Source organism: Plectropomus leopardus, chromosome 23 (genome assembly GCF_026936395.1).
Source record: "Plectropomus leopardus strain MGB_pleo_1.0 chromosome 23, ASM2693639v1, whole genome shotgun sequence".
In the NCBI taxonomy this organism is placed as follows: Eukaryota; Metazoa; Chordata; class Actinopteri; order Perciformes; family Serranidae; genus Plectropomus; species Plectropomus leopardus.
In genome coordinates this window covers 9,590,856-9,609,623 of record NC_142198.1, presented here as the reverse complement: position 1 = coordinate 9,609,623, position 18,768 = coordinate 9,590,856, and the positions used below count along the sequence as shown (strand labels likewise).

General features: G+C 38.1%; 1 protein-coding gene across 5 annotated transcripts in view; it reads left to right on the top strand.

The window, feature by feature from the left end:
* LOC121961815 (protein phosphatase 3 catalytic subunit alpha) overlaps window positions 1-18,768 on the top strand; it is a 79,449-nt gene that overhangs the window by 57,411 nt on the left and 3,270 nt on the right. Inside the window, exons 9-14 of one of the 5 annotated variants that reach the window (XM_088074010.1) lie at window positions 6,306-6,431; window positions 7,787-7,858; window positions 9,816-9,842; window positions 10,839-10,923; window positions 11,927-12,024; window positions 15,543-15,572. In XM_088074010.1, coding sequence (XP_087930136.1) covers window positions 6,306-6,431; window positions 7,787-7,858; window positions 9,816-9,842; window positions 10,839-10,923; window positions 11,927-12,024; window positions 15,543-15,572 — 438 coding nt within the window. Of the gene's footprint in view, window positions 1-6,305; window positions 6,432-7,786; window positions 7,859-9,815; window positions 9,843-10,838; window positions 10,924-11,926; window positions 12,025-12,587; window positions 14,008-15,542; window positions 15,573-18,768 lie in introns of those variants that run through there. The other 4 variants (XM_088074013.1, XM_042511856.2, XM_088074012.1 and 1 more) reach the window with 4 other exon arrangements.

Genomic DNA, 18,768 nt, shown 5'->3' with positions numbered 1-18,768 from the left:
GCCTGGTTGCTGCGAGAGGGTCATAAATCTGCTTGCCTAAATTCAGATTTACTTGCCCCTATACAAATTACTTTATTAGTGGTTATCACATAGCAGCAAAAACTGAAGTTTAGTGAAGCACGATAATATCAGCACGTCAACAGTATCATCCTATACTGGCTTTAAAATGATATTTGAGTATGGGCCAACATGCTGATATCTGCCAGTATCAGAGACCAATATTTATTTGAAGTTTATTTGTCTATTTGAACTTTAAAGTTTACAAATATAGTATTATTAGTAGTATTTTTATTATTTTGCACAAGGAATAAATATCACATACGTTGTTATATATCAGCCTATTGGCAAAAAAATTGATATTGTGCATCCCCACTGAAATTAATTGTCATGTTTACTTGACATGCCTTTTAAAAATGACCCTGTTTTATCTGCTTCTGAAACTTTCAGCAAACTGTGCAATACATACTGTAGTTGGAGCTTCACCCACCTCCTCAAACACCACTCAACTAAACGTCTTTTTCCAATATAATTGAAATACTCACTTGTGCTTCACTTTGTCTTTACCCACTGCCATTTTCTTGCGAGTGCCCGCTCAGTACTGCACATGTGCAACTATCAACAGAGAGAGAGGGAAGCGAAATGGCTCACCACTTAGCCATGTTCATCATCAGCTCCAGAAACAATGTTTTTAACCCTTTGAAACCTGGAATGACATTTTGTGCTGCATTCCAATGCCTTTTTTTTGCATTCACACCTTTGAAAGATGTTCCACAAGTTGCACGAAATTAGGAAAAGAAAATAACCTGAAAATTAGCTGTAATAAAGGGAGAGAGAGAGAGAGATTATTAGAAGATAATACTAAAAAAAGAAAGAAATAGCCAGAACAAAATAGATTTATAATTCTTATTACAATTATTATTATCTATTATATCTATATATTTATTCTTTTGTTTTGATTTTTTCTTTTCTTCTTTTTCTTCTGTTTTTGTGCTAAATTTTAGATAATTTCATTGTAACTTGTAACTCGTAACTTCTTCCCATGCATTTGAAAGGAAACAAACCAATTTGCTGAGGGTTAATGCTTTGTGCATTGCTATATTTACTAGCCCCATGTGGCATTTTAAATGCCCAGCACAATCGGGCAATCTTTATTATTGAGCCCTACTATATTTTGAGATATATCCATGACAGCTGAGCAAATCATGTCCACTGAGGAATACCATGAAATACTGTTTAAAGCTTAAGAAAAAAGCTATTAAGTGGACCTTGAGTTCAGATCATCATAATTTTAAAATTAAAAACAACCCTTAAGATATATTTATTTTTAAACTAAACAATTTTGAAATCAAAAGCTTTATTAATGCACTGAGGAAGACCATGGGATGCAGTTGAAAGCTTCACAAAAACCTATTAAATGGACGTTCAGATCATCACAATTTTGTAATTGAAAACAACCTTCAAGATATTTTTATTTTTAAACTAAATATGTAAAAATCAAAAGAAGGACATGAAATGCAATTAAAAGATTAAAAAAAAAGCTATTAACTAGACATTTAGTTTTAGATTTTTTACTTTCAAACCAAAATCATTTTTTAAAAAAAACCTTCCTGTTCGCAGCTGGTAGTTTTTCACATCACTATGTGCACACAGGAGCTGCCGTTTTCTGTGCATCTGCAGATGGGCTCATTGATTTATTAACTGAACATGAATTAGAAACCGTTCATGCATTGTTCAGCTGTACACGGACTACATTCAGTCGCTACCATCCACATGTCTGACATCAAATGGAAGAAGAGCACCAAGCGTAATGGACCAAGAAGGTCTGAACGTCTGGCCTGGAATACTAATCCAGTGGAACTTGATACAAGAGGCCTCAGAGAGAGATCTGCAGTCAGCATAAGCGTCAGGGCAGGACAGTGGGAATCTCCCCCTGATCTCAAAGTAGATTTAACAGCCCTCGTTACCGGGGAAACCGACTCAAGGCACTCCCTTATGAATCTTTAATGAGCGGGCGTCACCTTGCAATATCTGTGTTACCGTGGCAGCAGGCTTGGCCTCAGCTACCCTGCTAACCACCACCAAGAGCGGCGGAGACATCTAGTGGCTGTCACGCAGTGTGAAACTCAGAGCTCACAGCTGGTCGCCACAAAGGCACTGCCCTCCTGCTGTACGAGAAATAACTTTGCATATAATTGTGCATTTGTAGCAAAGCATGTTCTGATAATGGGGAGGCGGCAAAGTGCTGCTCTCATCACCCTTATCTGCATGTTTAATGCAATATGCCACAGAAAGAAAATGGGCTTTGACCTGACGCACTCGGGGCTCGCCGAACATGTTTGTTTGGCACAGAGGAGGTTGCCGGGTGTGTCTGTTCCTTTAAAGGGAATCCGATTTGAAGGAGGGACGGCAGGGGAGCTGACCTTCTCCCCCGCTCTGCCTTTTTCCCTCCAGGCTTCCATGGCTGTATGCAATCAAGTGCCTCGACCATGTATATGCAGTATGTGATGTTTATGCAACGCCTGCCCACGCATGCGACTGCTTTCATGCACACCGACGCACACGCATAAACACCCACTGCCCCATCTGAGTGGAGTGTGTCAGAGTAATGCTTTACTTATTGGATAATGTTTTGCTGGTATTAGTAATAACAGTATAATAAGTACACAGTATATAGATGTTCCCCTGTTGTTTGGAGTGTGTGTGTGTGTGTGTGTGTGTGTGTGTGTGTGTGTTCATTTGTGCAGCCTGGGATGAAGAGGTGACAGCAGTGGAATGTAATGCTTTGCAATACATAAGGGACGACTCTGATTGCATTGTTACTGCGCTATATATGCATTACCGTGCCTCATTGATTCCACACACACACTGAGGCAAACCCCAGCCTAGCAGGATGTCTTTTGACCCCATTTGTGTTGCGGCTGAGGTTATAGCTGCTTGGGATGCCAGGTTTGATGACTTGCTATTCCCGACCGGAGAGGGGCCGAGGCAGGAAAGTCCCCCATGGTGATCCAGCCGCGGTGTCCGCTTTCCTTAGATCTGGGCCACCAGACTGGCCTTGTGTATGTAAGAGGCTGCGGGTCTCTAAATACAGCATGGATATATTTATGTTGGGTGGCTCTCATGTTTTCCTCAGCACCCAAGTTCACACCATGCCTTAATCATGGGTGAGGTCACGCGGGCCGGGGCATGGTGTGGTCAGTGTTTGGGAGGTGGTTTCTATGTCAGCAGGACACAGAGATCATGTGATGATGATTAGGCATTTTGTTAAATTTACTGATATTTTGAATACAGCAGAAGTACTTAATATACAAGCTTCTTCATGCTTTTTTTCATTTTGTTTTGCTGCTTTTAATGTGCTTCCCTTTCAGCAGCCGTACTGTGAAGTACAACCTTACCACACCCACTGAAGTCTCCACTGTTGCATGATTAATATGACTGTATGAATAATTTAAAGCCACTATGTGTAGACTTTTTTTCATGATTGTAACTTTTTTTAGCTGTTCTAATGGGATTACTTTTAGTTTGTAACTACAATTAAAACAAAATTAGTGTTTAAAAATAGTTAACATTTCAGAAACTACTTCATGGCTTTCTAACACAGAGTGAGATGGAAACATTGATCTTCTCATCTCATTCTCTCTCAGCGCCGCAAGAAAGCAAATAAGTGCATTTTACAGCTATTAAAATATTTCTGAAAAGCACAGTAGTAGTCATATAAGTTCTAGAAATGATGCAGCACATATATCTACATTGCATATGCTGTTTAGATGACCCATGAAAATTGTCATATTTCATGTAAGTGCACCTATTGTTCCCTGTCAAATCGTACTGAAAATGATAACCATACAATGTTCATGCTTTCATGATCATTATCTTGGCTTCCTGTCTATGGCTACTCCCTGCTTTCCTTCTTTCCAGAAATTGATGGTTTTCCGTTAACTAATGAAAAGTGCTCTGCCTATAGAGCCCAAATGCTGAGCCATGTGTTTCTGTGGTGTTATTCATGAATCCAATCCCGAGAATGACATACATGCTTCAGCAACTGGAGGCAGTAATCAATATGCAGAAGAAATGTTCTAGAGCAGGGAAAAGGGACATTGATTTTTTTTTTCTTTTTTTTTCTTTAACCCCAAACCCTGGTTACCTTCACTTTGGTGCTTGAGCAGATTTAGAGCCTCAATTTACACAGCTTGCATTTCTGCATATATATTAGTCCTTCTGTCAGAGTGAGAGATTGACAAATGCTGCTGTTACATCACCTTAAAATATCTCTGTGTAGGAAGTTTTGTACCACATCCCTTTATTCACTGTCAGCACCCAGAGGTTGACTGACAGCATCTGACAAAATCTTGAGTGACATCCAGGCTTTGGTTCAGTCTTGGTGTTGATGACAGTATTCTGGCCACTTTCAGCAATTGTTTTTTAGCCAACGGAGCTCTGTAGCAAGTGGTGATTTTGTTTAGTCACGGGTCTGCACAGCACCTCCAGATAAGTAATCATTAACCAGGAAAGGTAAACAACAAAAACAGCCAAGAACTTTTCACATTTAATTTTTGTGGCATTGTTCTATTTAAAGTGGAAATAAACATATTTTTGCCAGGATCAGTATAAGTTCTTTGCAGTTCCTATCCCCAGTCGCGGAAATGGTGGAATGGTGGAACAACCAAAGTAACTATGGAAATTGTGGTAGTTGATCTAGTAGTCATCCTGACAGCAACATCAACAATAACACCATTTGGAAACGCTAGGGGGTGAAAAGTTGTTTGTTTCCACTTTAAGAAGAAGAAATACTTCAGCCTCTTATGGAAATGGCTCAACAAACCACATAAAGAAACAAAATGCCAATTTATTAAAAAAAATATTTACAAGTACAGAATATCTTCTTTCTCCTGCTCAAACTTTTATTTCCAGAACAGTCCATGTAACCCTTCATTAGACATTTCCATTTAATGTTCATCCTTTTAGCTCTTACTGGTGATATTTTCCAACAACCACCCTTGCTTCTTGGTACTTTAGGTTTAGTACTTTTGTGGGTAACTCTGTGGGAGCTAATAGCATGTTTGACCAAGAGAGGAACAAATGTACCTTGGTATGTGAAGTTGCTAAGATCACACAGTGGGTCTCATTCATGAAATGTTGGCAGAACAATTTTGTGTGTGAAGTGTTAGCTGGATGAAATTTACGTGTATTCTGGCATTTATTAGTTATTTTGTAGCTCCAGTCTTTTTGTAGGTGCTAACATAATTTACACCTACCTCTGACCTCTCGTAGATTTTGTGTAAATAAGGAATATTGGTTGTCGTCGTAAGAAATCGTAATTTTAATTTTATTTTGCTCTGTTATGTACACAATATACACAGACGTCTTTGAAAAGTAAATTAAACATGACAAAAGCGCAGAAATGTAACATTTAGATAATTAGTTGGCAATTAGGAAATTCAGTGGAAAAAAAGAAAAAATCAGCTGCTCGCTCTGCTTCTCTACCTGCCTGCAAGGCGAGAAGGAGAGGGTGCTGCTGTCTGCTGCTGATATGGGAGATAGTATCAGTCAATTAATAAATCAATCAGTCAATCTAGCCTATAATATCTCTATGTCCATAATATATGTTAGAATTTTAGATAAGTAATGAGTATCAAATGATTTACTGTCACACCACTAGGCTACTAACAGAAGAAAAGAAAATATATTTCTCAGCTCCACTTGATGTTGTTGTTCGCAGGTAGAGATGCACCCATCCAAAATCATTTTCACCTCCTGATTAGGCTATTCATTGGCAGGGACGTATGCACATTGCTGAGCAGCAGGAACGTGCTGTCAAATTACGATTGATTGGTATTCATGAACTACACACGTGCCTGCAATCAAATTAGAGTTCATGAATTTGGTGTAGGTTTTTAGTGTCAAGGTGTTTTATGTGCAAATCTACTCACAGATTTACTGATGTTTCATGAATGAGACCCAGTGTTTCTAAGTGGTGGTTGGGAACAGGATGGAGGCTGGTAATGGACCTGGACCTCAATCAGATGCTTTCTCTTGGTCTGTTGGAGTGTGGACTCGAGTATTGATTTCAGTCTGCTCTGCACTATCTGAGACTTTAGAAGAAGAAAAGAAAGATGTCAGGTGCAAAATGTATTGTTATATCTACATATTACAATAATCAGAATGACTTAAAAATATATAGCTTTCGTCACCATTATTTATCCTGTGTTGTCAGGGACCGGAAAGAAGGCAGAATTTTATTTAATCTAACACATTTGGACATATTTTAACAGCCACTTTTCTTTGTTGTCTCTTTCCCTCCCCAGCGGCAGTGCTGAAGTATGAGAACAACGTGATGAACATCCGACAGTTCAACTGCTCACCTCATCCTTACTGGCTGCCCAACTTCATGGACGTCTTCACCTGGTCCCTGCCCTTTGTCGGGGAGAAGGGTGAGCACACATACACACATACGGTCTCAGTACACTTCCAAATATTACTTCTGTAATATACATCAAATGAGAACATTGAGTGAAAGCGGTTTTGCCAAATGTTGTTTATCATTGAGTTGTAATGCACATTGAGTTTCCTGCGTCAGTAATGAAAATGACTCTGCCTCAGGAAATGGATATTCAGTGGGGGAAAGTCAATTATAGTTCATAAATACAACACTTCATGCACATAATACATGAGCCAGGAACATGCTCACATGCAAAAATGCAAAATTAGTTTAATACGGAAAATTAGCATCAAGTACAAGTTTAAAAATGAGGTTTGTGTTGTCTCGCTGCCTTGCAACTGAAAAATCATTCATACAAGCCACCACAACAACAATAGTAGTTGTTGAAAAGCAACCAAACATAACGAAAGAAGGGAAGAAAACAAAGTAACAACACAAAAGACACTCATAAAAAAAACAAACAAACAAAAAAACAACTAACAAATGTAAAAAAAAAAAACAAAAAACAAACAAATATCATCAACAAAAAATAAACGAAAATAAAAATTAAATAAATAGATAAACAGTCAAATAATAAGTGGGGCAAATAAAAACTAAAAAGTAAATAAAAGCTATAAAAAATATTTTTGATTATAACAAAATTCCACTTTGTTTAAGCAGAAGGAAACCTTTCATGGTGTATTGGCTTACATTACCTTTTAGATTAGTTTGTGCAGATTTATTATAAAATCCAAGAAATTATATCACAATAAGCAAAAATACCAGTGTAAGCACTGGCGAAACATTTCTGTTGAAGACTTCAAAGGGTAAAAGGCTAAAGTGAAAACATTGGGTTTTAGCTCTCCTGTAAAGAATACTCAGCGAGCTGGCTTCCCTAATATTTTTTGGTAGTTTGTTCCATAGCTTCAGGACGTGATTGACAAAGGCTGCATCCTTGATTTTCTTTCTGCTGTTGCTTGGACCTCCAATAAACCAGCAGCAGATGGTGTCAGTGCTTTTGAAAGCAAATAGTGAACAAGGCAATGAATCACATGTAACCATGACTGATGCACTCAGTCCAGGAAGCCTTTTTTGGGTGTGACCCTTCCGCACAGGGCCATTCCTAGCAATGTTGCAAGGTCACTGATGGACATTGCTCACTGGGTGTGTGTGTGTGTGTTTAGGGGTCACTTGGGTGAATCTTTGTTTGTCTAACAAGTATCACATGACTTGTTGTGGCTGAACACCTTCCTATGACATACTTACCAGGAGAAACACATGCACAGAAATGAAGATGACTAATAAGACGGTGTGATAAAGAATAGGTGCCATGTTGTAAAAATCCATGTTTTTCTAATTTCTTTACAGTGACTGAGATGCTAGTGAACGTTTTAAGCATCTGCTCCAATGATGAGCTGACGACTGATGAGGAGCTGGATGGTAAGCACATCAGACAAGACAGCAGTTCTCACAGCAGTTTGCCGCAGCTCCACTAGAGGGAGTCATCTCTTATAGGAGCACCACACACGCGCTCATTCAAAATCTCATACACACACATTCCTTGTGTTTTTGCACCTACCGTGGCTGCTATGCCCTGTTTTCAGTACATTCTGTTTACATATATCAGTTTCAGACATTCTTAAGCATTACTGCCAAAAACGAGACAATTTAGAAACGATTTGACACATGACACAGTCAAATCAATAAATTATTGTTGTATCGCCCTCAGCAGCTTGAAAATACTTCCTTTAGATTTCCAGGGTATCAGCAAATCCTTAGAAAGCCTGAAAAGAAAAAAAAACAGGCTTTAAAAGTGTTGAAATGCCGTAAATGAAATAGTCTGAGGTGTTTTGTTGTACAAACTAGATCACGCTTCAGTGCTCGTCCTCATGGGTTCAAACAGCCAGTTAGTCATACAGCAGTCACACTTTTTATCATCAGATAATAGTGGCAAGTTGGAGTCAGCTGTTTGATCCCATGGCACAGCTTATCTACAATGAGATGACTAGTTTCCCTCGGCCTGCCCCACCTCTTACTGCCAAACAGGAAATGATCTCACCAGTCCTTCCCGCTTCTCCTCCCTCTCTTTCTGTTTCTCTCTTCATGTTTACTAATGCACACAATTTGAGTCTGTAAACAGCACCCAAGGGTGGAGTGTCAGGATGTTGCCAGATGTAAACATATTTCAAACCTATGAATGCAACAATCTATTGAAATTGGGCTGAGATGATTGGCTAATGGACATTTGGGTAATATATATGTAAAGTATAGCAAAAAGAAAAAGGATCCAGATATTTATTGTGTTAAAGTTGCACCAATAGCAAAACTGATTTGAATAATGTCTTCTGAATATGAATGCTATGAATTCATATTATTTGTGCATTTAGTTTTGTTTTGTTTTTCTCAAAATATTTTTTTTATTTCAAAAAAATAACTCTTATGGTAGAAGAGGTTGTAATACTACTAATCCTCTATCATTTAGGGCTGGGAAATATATTGATATTATATTAATATTTTCATAATATTTTGATTTTGGATATTGTAATATCCTAAGTTTTTTCTCCTGGTCTTAAAGGCTGCATTACAGTAAAGTAATGTCATTTATCTGAACTTATCAGACTGTTTAAGCTGCTCTATTTACTTGGCCTTATCCACATAGTCATTATATCCACATAACTGATGATTATTCATCAGGAATTTGGTTAAAAATGTTGTGATATTTGATATTTTATGTATCCCACAGCCCAACTACCATTGTTGTAACATCTGGGTCCATAGGAGTGTCGGTCAATTGCAGATAAAGTTCTAATATTAAATACATAATTCCGATTTTTTGGAACTTGGTTCAAATATATATTGATTTGGACAGTGGCACAACTCACATGCACATCTCATCATTTTACACCAACTCATACACTCTGTGCTTTTAGTAAATCCACTATTTTTCTTGCTCTCATTTCCTCTTGTTGTTTTCTCTCTTTTGACATTGGGATTGTTCTTTCCTTTGTCTTCCTCACTCATGATCTTGTTTTCTGTGCCTGTATAATCCTTTTGTTGCGTTGCTGTTTATCTGCTTTTGTTTCCATGGTTTCCAATTGCCATATGTTGATATTTCAAACCTCACCACTTTTTCTTTCTTTCTTTTTCTTTTTACATATTTCTTTTGCATTCTTTTTTTCTCATGCTGTGATGTTGTCACTACCTTGGTTTACCTCATCAAATTTCTCTTTTCTATGTTTTCCAGAGTTTTTGTGTTCAAGGCATCGCTTTTCTTTACACTCGTGCTTTCTTGCCTCTTTATTTCACCGTCAGCCACCTCCTCCTTTCATTCTACAGCCATCCACTGATCTCTCTGTCCTTTCTCTTGTCTTCTCTTCTGGGGGTGTTTCATGAGAAGGACAGCTAATATATCCCCCCAAAAAAGGTACAAACATTAGCCGTTATGGTGTGTGCAGAGGTAGATAGACTTTTGTCCAGTGCTTGCAGTCTGTCAACTAACGGCACTGTTTACAGCACCTTCTAACAATACTACTGAGTCTTTTTATTGATACCTTTTTAATTGTTTTTCCATGAGGATGTGTCAGTAATGTTACAGTTACTTGCTTCTGCGTCAGCTAAGGCCAAATCTGAAAGGAAGGTCATTCTCATTTGCTAAAGTATTTGTTATACAAATTGAAATAATCAGAGCTACTACAGGGAATTGATCCTATGCAGAAGCATATTTTGAAATAATTATGGTTTATTCAACAGACGATGAGAGGAAGGGTCTTAAACTAGACATGACACTGTCAGCTCTTTCCTTTACCCAGCCTGTCACCACACATCAGCTTCATTTCCATCCCTCATACTTCATGCATTTTCCAAGCGCACTCCCTGGGGCCTTGAAACTGTTATTCTATAATAAAGGTCTCTTTAAACAAAGTTTTGTTTTCCAGTCCAGGAAAATTCCTTTTTGAGTCTCCGCAAACCAAAACACAGCACAGGAAAATTCATACAGAGTGTGCTCATCGGACATGCTGAAAAGACATGTTTGGACAAGGGCCACATTTACACATGGTGTAACGCAGTTTAGTGCTACCGGGGGAAAATAGCATGTAGGAGGTAAAGGGTTGTGGAACAATATAGACAAGCAGCATGAGTGCACTGAAACCTAGTTGTTGTGATGTGTGGATGGATTCAAACTATTTCTTAAAAACTGAACTTCAGGCTTCAATAACCACACTGTGTTTGCATCGTGTTCATCTGATGCACTTCTGGATAAAACTAATAGTCCAAAGACTGAGTCTGACTTAGCAGATTTACTAAATATTATGGAACACACAAAACACAGACAATGAAGTTTAAATTACACTTCCTCAGGACATGGTTTAGCCTTCATGAATCAGTTTGTGTGACTGTATCTGACCTCTGACCCCTCCAGGTGCCACAGCTTCTGCCCGCAAGGAAGTCATCCGCAACAAGATCCGTGCTATTGGCAAGATGGCCAGGGTATTTTCCGTCCTCAGGTATGCAAAAAACTCCCTTGTGTATGTTCTGCCATTGTCTTGTTATTTTTAATACTATTCCATTACAAGAGATTGAAATAAAAAAACGAAGTGTAAGATTTAGGGGGATTTAGTGCCATCTAGTAGTGAGGATTGTAGATTGCTGAAATTTCTCCCGATTATATTTCCCTCAGTGTTCATTGTTCAGAAGGTTTTTATTAGGATCCAAATTATCCGCAGAGGTCTCTTCCTCTCCAAAACAAATGAACCAGGTGATTTAAAGCAGTAAAGACACAGAGTAAAGCAGTTTAGTGTTAAAAAAAAGTTTTGTGAAGCTCTACTGTGGCTGATGTGAAAATGTTACAGGTCCTATTTAGAGCCAGTGTTTGGTTTGTCCACTCTGAGCTACTGTTGAAACATGGTGGAGCAACATGGCGATCACTGACGACGAGAACCCACTCCCTAATTAGATAAAAACAGCTAATTTTAAGGTAGCAAAAACACAACAAGGCCTTCTAGAAGGGTGTAAGGAAACTTAAAAGAAAATTAATGGAGAAGAAAATTCTGAAGTGGTTGACAAGTGAAGCCTTTAAAGTACAAATGACTGCTTAAAATTAAAATAATATTAATAATGTATTAGCAGTAGAAAAGTTATCTCTAATTTAGTGCTTAGTATTTAGAAATAATCTGCTCAAAATTGATCCAAATTGCTCATTTAACCCAAACTTCTCCAGTTGTTGCAATCATTATTTGGATTAATTGTGCACTTTATCAGTTGTTATGTATACTGTCATTGTTATGCATTTAATATAATATAAATTATCCAAAAAGCATGTCCCTTAGTCAGGGGTAGTTGGTACACAGTAATAAAAAGAGGTCCCTTAAGTGAAAGGGCTGACACGACTGATTTAGACGACATTAGATTGTACAAAACAAACAAATTTTTGATTGTTTCATAATAAAATGAGCTCCAAGGAAGTAATACCCAGTAGATAATGTGTATATTTCTGTGTTTATATTTCAGAGAGGAGAGTGAGAGCGTGCTGACACTGAAGGGACTGACCCCAACAGGCATGCTACCAAGCGGAGTGCTGTCCGGTGGCAAAGAAAAGCTGCAGAATGGTAAGACTGTCACCAAGTACCCCGAGACCCCCAGCTTTGGCCCCCAGAACGGATTCTCACACACACATAATAAATGCGCTTACACAGCAATACTCTGAATAAAATGCTAGCTCAGTGTTTAGGGAATACTGTATTTACAGACCCCTTTCCTTTTCCCTCAGTGATGGTCAAGGAATTTGAAATTGCTGCCTTAAAGTAATGCTTTAAGTGTAGTTACATGTTTGGTAGCTTTACTTAGTATCCTTTCTATACTGTATGTTTTAGTGAAATACTTCCAAACAACAACAGCTGCTCTATGGAGCTTTTATTTCAACTGCAGTTCAGTGTAGTATTTTCTCCTGGATAAAAAGTGATATAATATTAAGTTACACTTCCTATAGATAGTCTCCTCTTTACAAACAATGCCAGATAAATTCAGCAGATTTCTTTTGTCCCTTTGTCTTCTCTAATGTGTCTCCCTCCTGATGTCTCGCATTAATACCCTGTCTCCCCGTCTCTTTCTGTATTCCACTGGTTTTATCTCAAATATTACCTGTATCTTTTTCTTTCTCCTTTCTTTCTAGAAACTGCAGGTATAATCGGTTGTGCAAGTATTCTGTTGTGTTATTTTTTTCCTTTATTTTTTTTTTTTTTCTTGTGAGACAAGTTTAGAGTTCAGTCCACCCTCTTATGTTGAATTCCAAATACTCCCTAAATGAGTTTGACAAGCTGCTGCAACAAGGCGTTCTGGAAACATTTTTTACAAACACTTCAAATTTACTTGGGACATCTGATAGAAATGGTCACTTTATTGTCCAAATTTGAGGACTAGTTGTGGATCTCAGCAGTGCTCCGTCGGGATAGACGCGGGACTCTCTGCGATTCAGAGGATGAATTGGAATTGACACAAGCAACTGTGAATGAAAGGGGGATACCTGCTGTCTGCCTTTCCTTTACAAAATAAAGCAGAAATCCAGACAACTTCCCTCTCCTCTCACAGGTTCTCACGCATCAGCTAGCACTTTCCAAAATTCACACAGTTGCTTTGCAATGAAATATGATATAAAGCAATCTTTTTTACATTAAAAAGCAATATTTCTTATCTTTATAAGAATAAGTATCTCTTCATGTAAAATTTACTGAATAGCAACCATTGAAACAAATAACAATCAGAGAACGATGGTAGAAGTCGAAATCAAAATCTGAGTTTGTGACACTATACACTGGAGTCACTACTCATTTAAACTGACATTAGAAGCTAAAAACAAAGTAACACGATAGCAAAACTGATTTAATGGAATTCAGCAAGTGTGTTTTGTCTCGATGAAGATAACTTCTTATTTTTAAAATGAGAGAATGTGCCATTTTTCATTTCATAATTTCCGTGGACTAACTTTAAAAGACAACAGCACTCAGTTTAAGCTTTAACATATATCACTAACATTATTTTTGGAAGATATTGGGACTAGATAGAATGATGCAAACAGCAGAAGAGCAAACCAAAAATTTGAAACTTTTCTGGAAATCATGCTACAGAATATTGTTCAGTACGCAGTGCGCAGATTCTGCCCGTTTAAAACTGCATTGTGAGTTTTGATTTGTGACCTCGGGTGTGAGGAGAAGTGACCAAAGTGGAACAAAATAACATCTGGACAAAGTTGGCAATTCTGCGTATCTCTATTAGGGAGAATAAGATGCTCTATTATAAAGCTCCGCTGATTCGTGACAGGGCTTCTTTTGCAGTCTTTGCAGGGATACATTAAAAGTGGATTTATATGAGGTACTTATCCATAGTCAGTTTATACCCTACAGCAGGTGATAGTCAGCGTGCCCCAAGTTTGTAGGAATAGGAGTGCCTCCACAGAGGCTAAGTAATGTACTGCTGTGAATGGGGGCCAGCAACAAAACAACCTTTAGCCACAGAAAAAAAAATAATAATTTGAGTGTATGCTGTATTTAGAGTATTTTCACTGCTTTACATTAAAGCAGGCATGTCAAACTGGTCCACAGGGGGGCCGGTGTGGCTGCAGGTTTTGTTTCCAACCAAGTAGCAGCACACCAGACTTGACTCATTTAATCAACTGATCTCCGTCTTCAGACAGTTGATTGGTCAAACTGTGTGCTCTTGGTTGGTTGGCACAAAAACCTGCAGCCACACCGGCCCCCCTGTGGACCAGTTTGACATGCCTGCATTAAAGCGTTAAAATTACTGTTTTTTCAATGGGGTCTGGCTTTAAAGTTACACTTTCATTTCAGTTCCACTCTGGAAAGGGCTTCTAATCATAAGGTAGAGAAGATAAATTATTTTAAAGATAGCGTACACTTAGTTAGGTATGTCATACAGCCCCTCTTAAAAATATGATCTGTTTATTTTTTAGAGTTCTGTATTAGGTTTAACACCACTTAACACACTAGCACCTCTTGAACTGTGTTTCTGCTGATGGCCTACATAATAATTGTGGTCCTGAGGATCAACACATATGTTTGTGGAAGTTAAAGGGTATTTGTTTTAGCCTTTTGGAAGCAGCTGACATTAAAGAGAACCCCAGTGAAGGTAGAGTGATGTTCAGAGATTCCTGTTGCAACATTGGTAGAATCACATTGCTCCCCTTCTTTAAAGCAGACACCAGTGTGCTTCTACTGTAATGTTGACTTCATCAACCATTTCTGTTTGTTGCTCTTGTGCCTTTTTGTAAATTTTTTCTCATCCTCATAGTAGTGTGTCCCGTAGTCTTTAGTACCGTATAGCTGTTACTTTGCTGTCACCTCCTGCCTCATCCCTGTCTTTGTGTAAAGCTGATTTTACACACTTGTACTGTATGTTAATTTTAATCTTAAGGGCGACTAAGAAATTGGTAAGTGGTTTTTTAAACACCAAAGGTTGTTTTTTCCTCCCCTTGCACTTCACAAAAAGTAAGCCAGCATTTTTGATATATCATATCAAAAGATGCTGATCCTGCAGTTCCAGATGCCGCTTCATGTCGCACACAACACAGCAGTAACACCGCTCCATGTGTCCACAGCGCTTCGATCTTACATTAACAATGAAGCCATTAAAATCCACAAACACACATACCACCTTATCCCTGTTTTCCATTCGTCCTATTTCCTTCTCCATGTATGCTCTTATTTGCGTAACAGTAAAAAACGAATATACTCAAGCTTTAACGTGTAGTATTTGGTATCAGTGTTCGTCCTTGCAGTATTGTTTTTTTTTCTATCACTACATTGATTCTTTTGTCAAACTTTACCTCAAAGATGCAATCCTCTCCATGAGGTCGTTCGCTGCCACAAACATGTGTCACCTTCCCTTTACAGATCTGGAACTCATCAAAAAGCTAAGGCTCATCCCTCTTCCTCCTTCTCTCACCCTTTCCACTAACATCCATGTGTCCTTTGTCATAAAATGTGGAGATGACGTTAACCTCTGTTGTCGGCATTGGCTGTCTTTGCTGCTCATTGACTTGTTCCTAGGACAAAATGAACTCCTCTGCTCACTTCTCTCATTCGTTTTGCAACCCCCCTCTTCTTCTCTTCAGCTACTATTGAAGCTATTGAGGCTGACGAAGGTAAATGGGTCTGGCTGCCCTCTTCTGTTGCTCTTCATGGCAATAGACTGGGGGTCTCCGCTGGGTTTTCATCCATTTCGCTGGTGCTTGAATAGAGTGTGTTGGGTGTTTGGGCTAACAAAATGTGGCATAGTATTAACAGAGAAAAAAGAAGTAAGTAATTAGGAAATCCTGTGGTCACACATGTTTTAAAGGGGAATGTATTTCATAGCACAGATTTCAAAAATCCCACTGTGATTTGGAGTGAGTGCAAAGCAAATACTTTATGTCGAGAACACTATAGCTATACTTTGCTTTGTAATTCAGAAGTTTAAATATCACTTTTTATGTGTCTTTCATGGAAAATGATCAGACAATCTAGGTCCAGGACAGATATTTCACTGAAGGAAGCACATTCACACTCACATAATGTGGGAGGTGTAAATAAATGGGCATCATCAGGTCGTCTGGCAGCTGTAATGAGCTTTTTACCAGATACAGAGGCACCAGCTGGACCAACATACTGCATCCAGCAGGGCTAGACTATAGACACTAGGAGATATTGTCTAGCACCCATTCTTGAGAACTGGGACAAATCATGTCCTACCAAAAAAAAAACCTAACCTAACCACATTAAGTAGTTATGAAATAAATGTGATTATAAAATAGTTTATTTTCTGCTTTCATTTTTGTATCGTCAAAACCTGCCCTGTGCCAGAAAACACCGTGAAGTGTTCACAACAAGAGTTCTCAACTTCCCACTATTACAAAATGTTTTAAAAGCCTTTAAAATCTAAAACTAACAGCACGCACTGATAACACCACTGTAAAAAATGCACTTTTAAAGTCATCTTGGTTTTAAAATATATATTTTTTATGAATTTTTTTTTTATTTTATTTTTTTTTTATTTAATCAGGCATAAAAGGAGTAAGTTATGTCACAATTTCCAAATGCGAAGGTATGCTCCTCCAGTACTGGTAAGTTCTATTTTTTGATAAATTGATTAAATGATATTGTTATCGGGCATGTCTTAACCATAACATATCATCTCCGTAGCCCGTCTATATCAAAACTAAGTAAGACTTATGGTTTAAAATGGTTAGCATTGAGAGAATTTTTAGCAATTTTGAAAAGAAAAAACAAAATACCGACTTCCTGACTATGCTAATATTTAATAAATATATACATTGTTGTCAATCCTGTTGAAAAATGAAATCACTGGAACGTTGGCCCATTGACCATTGACCGTTGACCATTTTAATAGTCAAGACTTTGATATTTTTTTAAAAATATCTTTTCCTGGCCTAATTATGAGTAAAAGTTGAAAAATAAATAAAAAAGGTTTTGTCCCAGTTCTTAAGAAAAACTGCTAGAAGCATAATTTTTGATGACACATCTTGTGGTACATAACCCTAACATCTTGTAGAATGCAGACACAGAAGGAATCAGTGGATTTGTGTGAAATAATAAAGTTTCCGACTACTCAGTCGTGTGGCAGGTTGCACTTGTCCTTTTATCTCAAGCTGTGTTAAGTTTGTCAGAGGGAGGGAGTCCCTTAAACAAACAAGTATTTAATTAAAATTACTCAACACAGTAATTTTACTGTGATTATGATAGTGTGCCCCCTGCTCTGCGCTCACACAATCCAGTGAAGTCTTGCTATGAAAGCTTATAATGGTGTTTCCCCTTTGAAACGACTGAAGCAGTTGTGCATTGTTGTTGCTTTTGTAATCATGAAATAATACTGCAGTTTTCCATAGATCTGAATTAATAGAGTCAAATGCTCCACAGGAGGCTTTGGAATCCAAATTGGATTCTCTCCAAAAAAAATGTATTTACATCGCCTTTGGCGCAAGAACAACCTCAACTGCAAGCTAAATAGTAGTTTGTCAGCTGCTATTTACGTTGGAATTGTCCAGTACTTCCTCTTTAGCTCCATTAGAGGACAGTCCATTGTAGTGTCGAGACACTTCTCTGCTTCTCTCTCCATGTGGATCCTCTGTGGCCCTGCTGTGTCGTGTTCTTTCCTGTGAGCTGCTAATAACCTGTGTCTGACCTGTGCTATGCAGCAACACAACTACGCTACCCATCTTGCCCCTCTCCACACTCCCCAATTTGTCGTCTAAAATGGCATTTTAGAAAAGGGTCATCTTCTTTGCAATCATAGTTATTACCATGACCTTTATGAAAGGTGGAAGTCACAACATTTTGTAAGTTCTGGAGTTAAAATGAGCTGAAAGGAAACTCGATCAAGCTGAATATTGGAATAACAAGGAAATATTTCTGAATCCCATTGAAGTGAATAAAACAGCGTTAAGTTGAAAAATGCATTGCCATTTTATCAGCTTAGTTGTATTCATCTCAGTGGTAATTTCAGAAACCAGCTGCTATTCTTTCTTCTAATTCCAATATTCAGTTCAATTGCATCTAGTTTTTCTGTAACTCCAGTCTATTGTGACCTCCACCCCTCATAATAACCAGTAATCCCTTAATTGCTGCATGCTCCAAGCAGACTAAACAAGTCGTTAGCACCCCAAGTACCTCTGTAGTGTCTTTGTACGTGAGCTCAGTCTCAACGTGGTTCTATTTTGTGGAAGTGAATGTCTCAGTGGGCTCCACTCTAGTGTTTATTTTTCCCCTCCCCTCGTTCTTTTTTTTTTTTTGTCTTTTGATCATTCTCCTTCTTCCCTTTTTGTCGTTTTTTAAATCTGTGACGTGACGGGGTGATCTGGATGTTTGGGGTCCTCAGGTGTTCTGGGATGTGCCCAAGTCAAGATATTCCAGCTATATTTTAGTGCGCATACGGTTTGTTTAAGATTTAAAAAGTAGCAGTAGAAGACGGCCATTAGATTGTTCAGTTTTAGTGATCAAAGCTCAGATTGACAGCACAGTGAAAACCTGTTGACCCTGATGCCAGAGGTGCCCTCTGTAGATTTAGAAGGATTATGTAATCCTTTTGTCTGTGCAGTTATATCATTTTGAAACTATGATAAATGGTGTTAATGTGTTGTCATTTCACAAAAATGAGTCATATCCTTTTTTATAGTAATCATTCATCTGTTATCAAACACCAAACATTCAAAATGATGAATATGTAAAAATGATGTGCAATACATGCTGTTTGTTCATGAAAAAAACAAACCATAACACATTTATACAACCACATCAACGGTTCAATAGTGCAGATTTGTGTCACATCATGCACACTTGTATGTC